The sequence below is a fragment of the Lycorma delicatula genome, chromosome 6 (assembly GCF_047948215.1).
Source record: "Lycorma delicatula isolate Av1 chromosome 6, ASM4794821v1, whole genome shotgun sequence".
In the NCBI taxonomy this organism is placed as follows: Eukaryota; Metazoa; Arthropoda; class Insecta; order Hemiptera; family Fulgoridae; genus Lycorma; species Lycorma delicatula.
In genome coordinates this window covers 103,490,307-103,503,588 of record NC_134460.1, presented here as the reverse complement: position 1 = coordinate 103,503,588, position 13,282 = coordinate 103,490,307, and the positions used below count along the sequence as shown (strand labels likewise).

Sequence of the window (13,282 nt, the reverse complement as noted above, 5' to 3'; positions counted from 1 at the left end):
ATTTCCTTTAAAATATTTTTACTTAATTAATAATTCTACTGACTATCTTCAATTAAAAAAAAAACCAATCACAGATGACAGTTGAAATGACATTTATTACTATTTTTCTTACAGATCAAGATATACAATGGATGCAGTACTCCTCTGAATGAATCACCTTGACTGGAAATTTCAGGGCTTATAACCTCTGCAGCCAGGGCATACCATCAAGTCAGTTGATATTAATTAACTATTAAATAATTAATTTGATAATAAATTTAAAATTAAATTATAATAAAAACTAAAATTAAAATTTATTAATAATGTATGAGTATTTTAATTATTTTGGCAGTTTTAATGTTTTAATAATAAATTAATGGGCAACTCTTCTTTGTGTTAACAGAAACATTTCTATTCCATAACTAATCTTTCATATGTAACTATGCAACCTGCCTACAAAACTAATGAGTTCTGCATCTAACCTAAATATGCAGTCTATCCTGGTTAATTTCTGTCTTATTTCACGGGTATTTCCTTTTTAGATTTTTAAAATTATTTGAATTAATTGACTTCTATATCAATATTTTCTTTTCCTTCATTCTTTAAATACCTTTCTAAGTCTTTATTTATAACAGATTATGTGGTTAAGAAATAAAGAATGAAGAAGATGAGTGTGCTGAACAGGTAATTCAATAATTGATTTGAACAACAGGTGAAAACATAAGAATTGCTGTATGTACTGGTTGCAGCAACCATAGCTACAATGCTAATGAGCTTTGTCATTTATCCTTACAGTTACTGGTAGATCCCATCCGTCCTTCTAATTCCTGTCTTACTTCACAGGAATTTTACTTCACCAGCCTGCATGCATTCTTCTAATATTTCATCTTTTCATTACCAGTTTCCCTGATGCTCATGTTAGTGTTAAATGCAGTAACTTGATGTTTCAACTTATTATTTTTCTATAGTGCATCCCTGCGCCACATAAAATTTTCAGAATTTAAGCTAACGTATTTCATTCATATACATATAAATTTTCCACTTCAAAATATTCTCCAAGCGTAATTCCCACTTCACATTTCACTATATAATATTATTCCGTACCACTTTATGTGTTCTGTGTTTCTTTCCATGCCTTCAGCGGTTCTTGAAGTTCACTCAACTACTGTTAATAATACACTACAAAACTAATGCTTATTACATATAATAAATTACTGATATGTACCTCTAGTACTAGGTGAAATTGATACAGATTTTGATGGTTGACCTTCTCCCATATTTGTTGAAGCAGTAACCCAGAATTCATAACTTGCTTTTTTTTTCAAACCGGATGCCTCATAACTCATTTGGAAAGCAGGAACTTTCTGACTTTTAGGTTCTTCCTTTGAATAAAAAAAGAAACATAAATTATTTTAAATCTTTCTAAAAATTTTTTTGGATTTAATTTGGTTATTTTAAAAATCTCTAAATAAGGTAATTTTACAACAGTAGTAAAATATAAACAAGAAAATACATTTTCTACATTATTAAAATAAAATTTGACCTATTTTAAGTCTCATTTCTTTATTGTTAATGTATGATGTAGTTTTTCTTTATCATGATGATACTTCACAAGAATATAAATCAAATAGTAATTTGAGACAGTTATAATTCTGCATTCAACCAGTAGCTTTAAAAGTATGACTAAATTTTTTAATAAACCAATATCACTACAAAACAATGCAACTGCATAAAATGATAAATAGTAAAAATCTGAATTTATTTATAGATAACATTTAAAAGTTAAAGATTGTATAAGAAGGGCAACTTAAATATTCTGAAATAATCAAATCATTGCTAAAAGTTTTATATAATATAAATAAGCTTACATCCTTAGCATCATCACCATCTTCTTTTAGATAAACTGTATATTGAATAACAAGACCATTTGGCTGAGTTGGTGGTTTCCAGCTTACTAATATTGATTCAGCAGACATAACTAATGCTTTAACTGCAGCAGGAGCTTCAGGAACTGTAATAAAAAGTCATAAAATTAATACTTTAATGTTAAATAAAAATGAAATATTTTTACAAAATCTATCTAAATAAAATTGAAATAAAACTTACTTTTACACAAATTTTTATAAATTTACTAGCACTTTTTATAAATGAATTTTCAGCAGATAATTGATATACAATATAGACAATTTAATATGTTGAAAGGCACTATGGTGTAGTGTAGCATCATACTGTTTCAGACAGGGAAGTTAAAAGACAGACATGTACTCTTTTTTGTCTAACAATATTGTACAGGAAAAAATCAAAACCACCAGTGGATTTTAAAATTCTGAATAATTTGACATGATGTGTAGCTTAGTTACCACTCTGTGATGAAGTAGAATGATTTCATAACATTGCTGAACTGCTCAAATGAAATACAATGCAAGGAAAGTTGTATTGTGCCAAAAAGTTAGTTGAGAACTAACCAATAGTTTTCCTTATAATGCTAATGCCCACACACTAAATACCCTCCTTTCAAGTTAATCTTGCATTAAAATCATATAAAAAAAATTCTTGAATAAAATATTAATATTGCAATATTTAATTAATCACTATAATTACAATTTAGCTATACTTGTACCTGATACAATATTTACAAAATTTTACTATCAATAACCAAATTTTATTTTTATTAAAAAAAAAAAAAAACAAATAACATACCATCTTGTTCAGTCTGACAATGAATTGGTCCACTCCGAACACCATCACCACCAGATGTGTAAGCAAGTACTTGCATACTGTAGTTAGTAAATTTTTTTAAACCATGCAAAATTGTTTCACTTGATGCTGTTATTTTGGTATCTTTTGTATTTTCATCTGAAAAAATAATAAATACAAGAATTATTAAAATTAACATTTTATCATCCAAGAACTCTTTTTACAACTCAGTGCAAAATGATCCACAATGAAAAAACAAGACTAAAATGGATTTACAAAATAATAAAATAAAAGCTACACAATCAAATTTTTTAAACATTTTTAGTATAAATTCTTTGAAAATTTATACTAAAAAATTATAAATTATAAAATTTATAAATTCTTTAAAGAATTTATACTAAGCCAGTCTGAAGATATTAATCAAAATACAGGCATATATGTACGTAAACACGTATATACATCTTACAGAAATTTCTGTGTTTTTGTTTTTTTTTTACTATAGGGTCTTGAACCACTAACTTGCAAAATCCCAGACCCAAAATGTTTGCTGAATTTTCACTAAATTTCTCTTTAGAGTTAAGTTGCTACAAAATTAATTAAAAATTTAATTTAATTTTATAAGATTACATTTCTATGAGGGTTATTTTTTTTCAAGGTCTGATCGGTCACGAAATTAAAACCACAGTGAAAATAAAAAAATTTTTATTTGTAACAAGTACTTACATATACTATACTATACAAGTACTTACACTATTTCTCTACAAAGTCGCCACTCCAATTTAGACATTTCCAATACCCTCATCATAGAACCGAGCCGCCTATGTTTTCAGCCATGTTTCTACGCTGGTCTGCAGCTCAATGTCTGTGCCAAAATGTTGTCCTCCTAGCCAGCTTTTCATGTGAGCAAAGAGGTGAAAATCGGATGGAGCCAAGTCCGGGCTGTATGGTGGGTGATCAAACACTTCCCAACGAAAACGCTGCAGGAGCTTCTTTGTTACAGCTGCAGTGTGTGGCCGAGCATTGTCATGGAGAAAGACAATTCCTGATGACAACATTCCTCTCCGCTTATTCTGAATTGCCCTTAGTAGACGTTGAAGAGTCACACAGTATGAGGCTGCAGTGATGGTCGTGCCACATTCCATAAATTCCACCAAGAGAACTCGATTCCAGTCCCAGAACACAGTAGCCATACACTTTCTGCTGGAGAAGGTTCACTTGAAATTCTTTGGTTTAATGGGAGAATGAGAATGAATCCACTGTTTGGATTGTTTTTTGTTTCTTCAGTTTCGAAATGGACCCATGTCTCATCCTCTGTGACAATTTTGTTCAAAAACTCTTCTCCTTCATTGTGGTAGCACTGGAGAAACGTTAGGGAGGTGTCCATTCTCATTGTTTTGTGATGGTCGGACAGCATCTTGGGAACACATCTCGCACACAGTTTGCAGAACTGAAGTCACTCACACACAATGCTGTAGAGAGCTGACCTTGGAATTTCAGGAAATGAATCACTCAATACAGAAATTGTGAACCAACGATTTTCTCGAATTGCCTCCACTCGCTCAACAAGATCATATGTTGCCACTTGCTTCCTTCCCTGACCGCCTGCATCATGAACATCTGTATATCCTGTTTTAAAGTTCCTACACCATTGTTGCACTTTGCTGTCACTGATTGAAGATTCACTGTACACATTACTTATTCGTCCATGAATTTCAGCTGTATTACACCCCTCAGCCTGAAGAAATCGAATTACTACACGCACTTCACACTTGGCGGGAGATGCTATTGTTGTAGACATGTTTACGTGCTAGTTGTGTTCAGAACTAAACGAAGTGATGTGATGTGATTGAAGGCCATACTAGAAACGCTGTGCAACACATATGCACAAAGGTTCATCCGATTTTTGCGCAGGTTTTTATTTCGCGATCGATCAGACCTTGAAAAAAATAACCCTCGCATAACATACGAAAGCCAACTTAAAAGTAATATGACCCAAAAACTAAATGAACATTTTAATACTTACATAATAAATTAATAATACTTACCATACCATGTGTCACTTGGTCCATATACAACTTTGTAACCTTTTATAACACCATTTGCTGCAGTAAGAGGTGGTGAAACCCATGATACTCGAATTGTTTGTGATGTTAGAGTGGTACATGTTGTATCCTGCGGGGGCTGTTCTGGAATACCTTCTGCTGTATATTGTCTTACTTCATCTGACATAGGTCCAGCACCTAGTTTGTTAAATGCTTGAACAACTACAGAATACTGAGTGTATGTTCTGTAAAAAAAATAATAAATTAAGATCACCTTAATGAATGTACTTAAAAAAAAGTGTCTAAATATTTTGTATCAATTATTAGAAGGTATACTGACTAAGAGATAAAGTCAATTAAAAACTTAGGTCATTAATTAGGTTTATCTAGAAAAAAACTTCAATAAACAAAATTAATAAGCAACATCATCACATTCACGCTTGTAAAAACAACCAAAGTAAGGAGCACAACACTTGTTAGCAGATTTTAAAAAACTTCTTCCTCTGCAAGAGTTAAATTTTAGCACAAGAAAATGATAAAATAATGGAATACATTTAAAAAATTAAGATGTAAAAATACTGCAACTGATACATTAATACTCCCTTTTAATTCATGTTAATAACTAAAAAAATTGCTTTCCTTTACTTTTTATTTTTAAATGCATCAACTACTAAAGTTTCTATTTATAATAAACGTTGGAAATCCTAGCATGGAACTGAAGGAGGCTAGCATGCTAACACTTGTATCACCATAAACTAAAATGATTAAAACAAAAACTTATACTTTTTAAATTGAAATATGTTAAAATAATTTTTTCACTGCCAGGGTACTCAAATTTATAAATGATCAACAAATATTTCCATTATACCTAATATTAAAATGAATTTTACAATTACACATTTTCTAATACTTGTATTATATTAAAAAAGTATTTGGAAAAGTATAGGATTATATTTTTAAAAAATCAACATACTTAAGATTTGCGATCTGTAAATGATGCTCTTTTCCTTCTTCTTTACTAAATTCAACAGTTTCAAATAAGAAAGGTTTATCAGAAGATGTAAGCTTATAACCAACATAGTATCCCTGTATTTCACCATTCCATTGATCTCTCTCTGGGGGTTTCCATGTAACTCTCAAGGTATACTGATCTACAGCCTCGACTTTTACTCCAGTTGGAGGACCGCTAGGAGCTGAAAATTGAATAACATTATTAATGCTTTTTAAAATACTACATTAATTAAGAATAGATAAAATATAAATACTCATAATTATAACAATCACATGAAATGTTAAATTTTGTTATTAAAAAATAAAAAATTAACAGATTGTGTCTTAAGCACAAATTAGTACCAGAGGCAGTTATTTAAAAAAAAAGAAGGATTATTAAGCAATTAAGAATGAATATAACTGACTTTTTCTTCAGAAACAAGTTTTCAAATCTATGAAGTTAATAAAAATTTGGGTAATATAGTACTTTATCGGCTTAATATTATATATCAAAGAAATACAAGTATACAAATGTTTTAAACATATATTTAATAGCATTATTACCCCCCAATAAATCCAACATTTTAAAATTGGCATCCAGAGTTGGTTTAATTATAGAATTAATTCATTTGTAGTGAATTTTTTTCTGAGAAACAAATTTAGTTTATACTTATGTTTTTATCCAGATAAAAATTTGATTTACACATTATTAAATGTGTTCTATCCAATGCATCCCATTAATTTTATCCAAATCATTTCTGAACATGGGATCAGAAATTTCATGTAAATTGTTATAACTGTCTCAGTTGAACATATATTTCACAATTTAATATTGAATAAGCATGTAAAACAATTTTCAAAAAAATTGATTAACGAAATTAAAATAGCTGCAATAAAAATTACCTTCTTCAGCGGTGATGATAGTAACAGTATCAGATGGTTCGGAAGCACCAATTTCATTTTCAGCCACAATTCTCAAGTGATATGTAGTAGCAGGTCGTAAATTAAGAACTTCAGCAATATTTTGTTGTCCAGGTACTAAAACTCTGTCGATATCTGCTTCCCAAGTGCCTGTGAAGCATTTAAAACATAAGTATATTCATAAAAATAAAAAGTAGTTAATCAATATCAACAATGAAAATAATCAGCAAAAGTCAGTACAGACTGTCCGATGTGAAAATTTCAATACTTTATTTTACTATACAAACTGCAATTTTTGGATTTGAATAAAAGCTATATTACATTCTAGGAAAATAAAGTTTCATAATACTTAGGCAATTTTTCATGAATAATTATAATCCACAATATTTTATAATTATATAAAGGAAACTGGAAATTTTTCCATAAAATTTACTTTCAAAAAGTTGATCAAATAACAATGACCAAAAAGGCTCATGTTCATAAAAAATTTGTTTGGACTGAGACAGGGTACATACCTGCTTCTAAATGTACCAACTATTATGCATTATTAAGCAGAATTGTAAAAATAGTCAGAAGTTTACTTAAAATCATGATAGCTGCTACTATAAAAACTAACCTTTTTCGAAATTTTACTTTATCTGGATCCATATATTTCTTAAGACCGATTGATCGATTAATGTAAGACTAAGAAATCTCCCTGAAACCATACATTACATTTAAATGAAACTAGTCCATAACTCCCTGGAATAAGTAGACACATAATGACATTTTCAAAAATCATCAGTTTGGATTCAATACTTCAAGATCTTAGATTTTATTTCGACAAGACTAAGATTTAATTTCAGTATACTAGAAAGAATGAATGCATATAATTCTGTGCACACATCATCACTAATTAATTTACTTATAATTTAGTTAGTGATAACTTTATAACTTCATTAATTAACTTTAAAACTAATAAGTGTTACAGAAATTAATCATGTTTACATTTTACATCCAGTACTCTTCTTCTGAATAAATATCTATTTTACATTCATCAACGATAGAGAAATTTCATAATTCTAACATAAAGAATGTAACATCAACAATATAAGTATCAAAATTAATATTAAAAGTAACAAATATCAAGGTATAAGAATCAAAATTTACCACAAAATTTACATTAAAAAAAACAATACAAACATAAATAAATTTATTACCTTTTGAAATTTTATATTCAATCAGATATCGTTTGATTGGTGAATTTCCATCATATGGTGCATTCCATGATAGCTGAACAGATCGGCCAGATTTATCTAAAACTTTTAAACCATAAGGAACTTCAGGTACCTCTGTAAAAGATTAACAAACAAATATAATCAGTAAACAAAAATAAAAGAAATTTAAAATTATGCTTTTTTAACAGGTCTCAATCAAGTAATAAAATCAATTGAATGAGAATTCATAAAAATAAAATTTCATTTATTAAGTAAATATAAGTAGCAATAAAACTAAAAACCACTGAAGTGATTTCTAAAATCCTTTTACTGCCAAGTACACCGAAGTCAGTAGGTCTATTAATTATTACGCTTCTGTATTCAGTCAGAAAAGTAGCAAAGCAACTCACCACAACTCTATAGCACACTAAAGCATAGAAAATTTACTATATTTGCATTAAATATAATATAAAAAATAAACTCCAGTGAATATCTCTCCAGATAAAAGATTGGTACTTCAGCTGAACTGTATTTTAGTATGTAAGAGTCCTAGATATACAGTGCTATGGTAAACAGAGTACTAGTAAGTAATAAAAAAACATATACACAATTAAGTGATTTCAAAAGATATATGAATCTTGACGAAACAGACTTATCTTGCAATAAAAAAACCTAAATAGTTCTACAGAGATATTATCAACTAAATTCACTGAAATCCAAAATAGAATTTATATAAATAATAATTACATAAGGAATTAAAATAACTAAATATATACCTGACTTCATAGAATTCAGAAAAGAAAATGAGCTTGTGAATATTTTCTGATAAAAGTTAACTGAAGTTTAAACAACGATCAGTAAGGAGTAACATTATTTAGAAAGTTTCTTAAAAACTTGATATGCCAAGTGAATGAGAGGAAGTGACTGATAGATAATTAAATTAACTGACATATATTTATGCTTACGTTAATCCTACAAGCATCCAGTTGGAGCTGAATCCATGATCTCTCATACTGTTTTTCAACTAACTAATAAGCTTTTTTTTTACTTTATTCTATGTAAAATTATTTAGTGAAGTTAAAGACTAATTAATCACAACAAATAAAATGAATTCTAGTGAATCAATATGAGGTAAATAAAATATTACCTTGGACAATCATATTTATACTAGTATCATCACTGCCAAATGCGTTTGTTGCAATACACGAAAATAAAGCTGAATCTGCTCGTTCTGTTCGCTTTATGCTCAAATCAGACAGTACACCATTTGGCAAGATTTCTTCACGAATGGTATACCTAAAAAAAGTTTTAAATAGTTAAAATCTATAAGAGATAAGTAGAAAAAACATCAGTAATTTAAAATTCCATGAGAGTACAATTTGTTTTATGAGTAAAATGTTTGACTACTAAATTCAAAACTGCTAATTCTAGGCAAAGCACAATAAATTTAGTTTATCATCAAAATAACATCAATGACAATAATAAAGAAAAGACTTACAATTTTTAAAGGGTAAAATTAACATATCATTTCATACTCCGTATTTAAAAATTGATAAAATACTATGCAATTAGGCTTTGGTTTAAACCAAAAAGCATTTCACAATAATGACCAAAAACCTAAATGAAGATGAACTTCAATAATTAACATGAAAAAAAAATTTAATTTTTAAACAGGTTTGAATAAAATACTGAATTCTTCACTGTAATTAATTAATGCATAAAATATGCTTAAATCCTGTACAAGAATTTTATTACACCTCTCTTTTTCTGTTTAGCCTCCGGAACCACCGTAAGGTATTACTTCAGAAGATGAATGAGGATGATAAGCATGATGTGAATGAAGTGTACTTGTACAGTCTCAGGTCGACTACTCCTGCGAAATGTGGTTAACTGAAACCCAACCACCAAAGAACAACAGTATCTAGTATCCACAATCTAGTATTCAAATCCATATAAAAGTAATTATTGCCTTTACTAGGATTTTAACCTTAGAACTCTCGACTTCAAAATAAGCTGATTTGCGATGACGAGTTAACCACTAAACCCAGTGGGCTAAATCGTATTATACCTAACTATATACATCTAATCACTCAAAATAAGAATAATTCAAATAATTTCAGATGCCGATGTCAATAAAGTACTCTTTTAAGTTAACACAATTTAGATAACTAAATCAGTATCATATTTCAAGAAAAAATATGAAAAATATTTTTGTCCAAAAAAGAACTCCAGAGTTTCAAGAACGAATATAATTTTTATTTTGCAGCACTCAATAGTGTTTCATACGAAGCAACAACAATTAAGTTTTAGTTATACATTTTCTTCAGATAGCAGCAGCATTAGAGTGTTGCACAGATCAAGCTATTATGAGACTGGGCTTCAGTATCAGGGCACTACCTAAAGAGAAAACACAGTGTGTATACTGTTTTGTAGAAACAAAATCAGTGACTGTCTTACAAAGAAATTATATGGAAATATCATAGAAATTTCCTGATTGACAAAGTAAGTGTACATAAGTGGTATAAACAGTTTTTGGAAATCAGAAGGATTTTGAAAGGACACTTACCAGTAGGCCTAAAACTAGTGCCATAAAACAAAAAGGATTCTATCGCTTTCCAATGAAGTCTAAAATGTTCAGTTTGTAATGTTGATCATCAACTAAACATTTCTAAAAGCACTGTCCATGATGCTGTTTACAAATGATTAAAACTTCATGCTTATATACTGCAGCTATTCAATGAAATTAAAACTTATCATAAGCCACAAAGAGTTCAATTTGTTAACCTCATTACTACTGATGAGAACTACCTACAGCACATTTTACTTTCTGATGAAGCAACATTTCTTGTTCATGGAGTCATGAATCACCATAATTGTCGAGTATGGGACTCAGAAAATCCACACAAATCTGTAGCTGTCTGAAAGTGAATTTCTGGTTTGATATCATGCATACTTGAATTTTTGGACCATTTTTTCCATTAGTAAACTACTGCAAGCACAGTGTATTTGGACATGTTAAAGAACTTTGTTTCTGCAGATTGAAAATATGCAAATGTCTTTCATAGCTTTTGGAGCTATGAAAGACATTGCATATCAAGAAAATATCCAGTCTCTTGACCATTTGTGCCAAAGAATAACAGCAGCTGTGAAAGCGATCCCTGAAGATATGCTTGCCAGGGTGTGGAATGAGGTGAATTACCAGTTTAACATTTGCAAGGGTGTAAACAGTGCTTGCCCAAACAGAGTTACATTAAGACGTAAAAAAACTTTAGACTTTGTACTTACATGTAATAAAACATATACATTTCTAATTCTCAATAAAGTAAATTTAATTTAAAACTGCAGGGTTCATTGCTGGACACCCAGTATCTAAATATGTGCAACAGGGAAGGATAGAAATAAAAATTATTAGACCTGACCTGGAATTGAACCTGAGAACTCTAATTTAGCAAGCAAGCAAACAAAACTGTAAGCAAAAATTACAGATTTAATTTTTAGTTAACAGTGTTGAATAATTGCCACCTTGGTTAAGTTTTTTATTCTTAATCTTTTGTTTTACTGGTTCAATTAAATAAATAATTAGTCTTTATTATTTTATACTGTAAATTAATTTTATTATAATATTTGAATTTGTAATAACATTATATATACTAATATTATATTAACACATGTTGAATCACTGACAGCTGGCAGAAAACTGACTATTTTAGTAGGAGCTAGCGTAAAGTAAAAGTTTGCTTTTAACATAGAGGGAGCCGAGTGCAGCCGCCCCGAGCTGTTTGCAGCCACCTGGAGCTGTGTGCAGCTGTTTGAAGGACTTTTAAAATTTAAAAGTCCTTCTTTAAATAAAATTTAAAGTTACTCATTAATAATACAATTTAAAGAACATGAAATGAAACCTGGGTCTTAACAAAGAGAAAGTGTTAATATTTGATTGAATTTTCTAAAACCAACCTGTTATCGCTCTTTGGGTCTAATCGTTTGTTATTCATATTCCATAATATTCCAATGGGCTTTTCACCTCTTGCTTCACATTGTAAAACAGTTGGTTCACCTCTTCTTGAAGTTTGATTTCGTAATTTTATTTCAAATTGTGGTGGAGCTAAAACATTAGAAATCAAATTATTTTACTGTGTAATGAAAATACTTAGTTCTTGAATACATAAAGAGAACAGAATTAATGAATTCAAACAATAATTTGCTTATTAAAAATTTGTTTCATTCTTTTATTGTGATTTTCATTGAGTATTTCTGTAGAGATCTCTTCTTCAAGAGACATTTTTTTTTAGTAATACATTAATTACAAACATAATTAAAATTTTTAAATTGTAGAGATAGATGACAGTTATTTTGCCAAGGAAGGGAAATGAATTATTCTAATGTAATTACAATCTATTAGGAGATAATGGAAACTATTATTTTGATACTGAATAATCTAAATTAAATTATTATTTTCAATGTCGCCAGTCATATTCAAATTTTTACTGTTCATTAATTATATTCTCATTGCCTTTTTTTTTGGGGGGGGGGAGGGCTAAATTTGCCATCAAGCATTTCTAAAATTTACTTATTTTCTAAAGTAGAAAATATGTTTTATTTAAATCTAATGTGATCATCATAATTAGATTTTTGTTTATTTTATTTATTTTCTAGTAAATATTCCTGATACTGATTTTCAACTTTCTTTTTGTCACTTCTTAGCAGAATTTTTTGCAATTGTACTTTCTCAATTTTACTTTTACTTCTTTTTTTATTATTATAAACACCTGCTTAATTATAAATGTTAGAATTATATTTATTGTTAGTAATCATTCTATTTAATTTCTATTGTTTAAATTATTTAATAGTAATAATTACAATTGTAATTTAAAGGAATATACATAATTTCTTTTAAACTGGCATTTATTAATTAATTTATATACATCTCTTACATTACACCCATTTTTTGTAGCTGTGTATTAACAAAATTCTTTATCTAATTCAATATTTTCATCTAAACAGTTTAAGGGTCTATTATACAGTAATAATTATACTACTATAGTTTTTAGGTAATATGGATAAACTAGTAATGATTTAGGGTTAATTTTTGTTACTTGTAATATTGATTTTTTTACAATGTTTTAATTAACAGGTATCTTAAGAATGAAATGTATATTATCTTTTTTTTCCTAAGATGTATAGTTTTATGAAGACGCTCCTTTTTTAAACCAATTCATGTTCTAAATCAATTTATTAATTGTGCACTGCTAAAATATCAACAAATCTAATCCATACTTTTATTTTGTGGTAAATTATAATATTGGCAGCTACTATCTTCAATGTATTACAAAAATAACATGTTTTACAAAACACGTATTACAAAAATAAAATGACATCTGTCATTTATTATTAGTAATATATTTTATTTCAGTAACTGAGATTATACACTTCGACCGCTATAATTAAAAAATTTTAATT

At 28.7% G+C, this 13,282-nt stretch overlaps 1 protein-coding gene across 17 annotated transcripts in view; it reads right to left on the bottom strand.

Annotated features, from left to right (window-relative positions):
- Dscam1 (Down syndrome cell adhesion molecule 1) overlaps window positions 1–13,282 on the bottom strand; it is a 607,521-nt gene that overhangs the window by 77,493 nt on the left and 516,746 nt on the right. For all 17 annotated transcript variants that reach the window (XR_012756684.1, XM_075368244.1, XM_075368245.1 and 14 more), the window contains 9 exons: window positions 11,780–11,927; window positions 8,973–9,121; window positions 7,829–7,960; window positions 6,612–6,779; window positions 5,692–5,911; window positions 4,722–4,963; window positions 2,680–2,835; window positions 1,848–1,990; window positions 1,205–1,361 (listed from right to left, as the gene is read on the bottom strand). Coding sequence is in view for 16 of the 17 variants with exons in the window: in XM_075368244.1 (XP_075224359.1) it covers window positions 1,205–1,361; window positions 1,848–1,990; window positions 2,680–2,835; window positions 4,722–4,963; window positions 5,692–5,911; window positions 6,612–6,779; window positions 7,829–7,960; window positions 8,973–9,121; window positions 11,780–11,927 (1,515 nt within the window). In the remaining variant the exon portion in view is untranslated. The remainder of the gene's footprint in view (window positions 1–1,204; window positions 1,362–1,847; window positions 1,991–2,679; window positions 2,836–4,721; window positions 4,964–5,691; window positions 5,912–6,611; window positions 6,780–7,828; window positions 7,961–8,972; window positions 9,122–11,779; window positions 11,928–13,282) is intronic.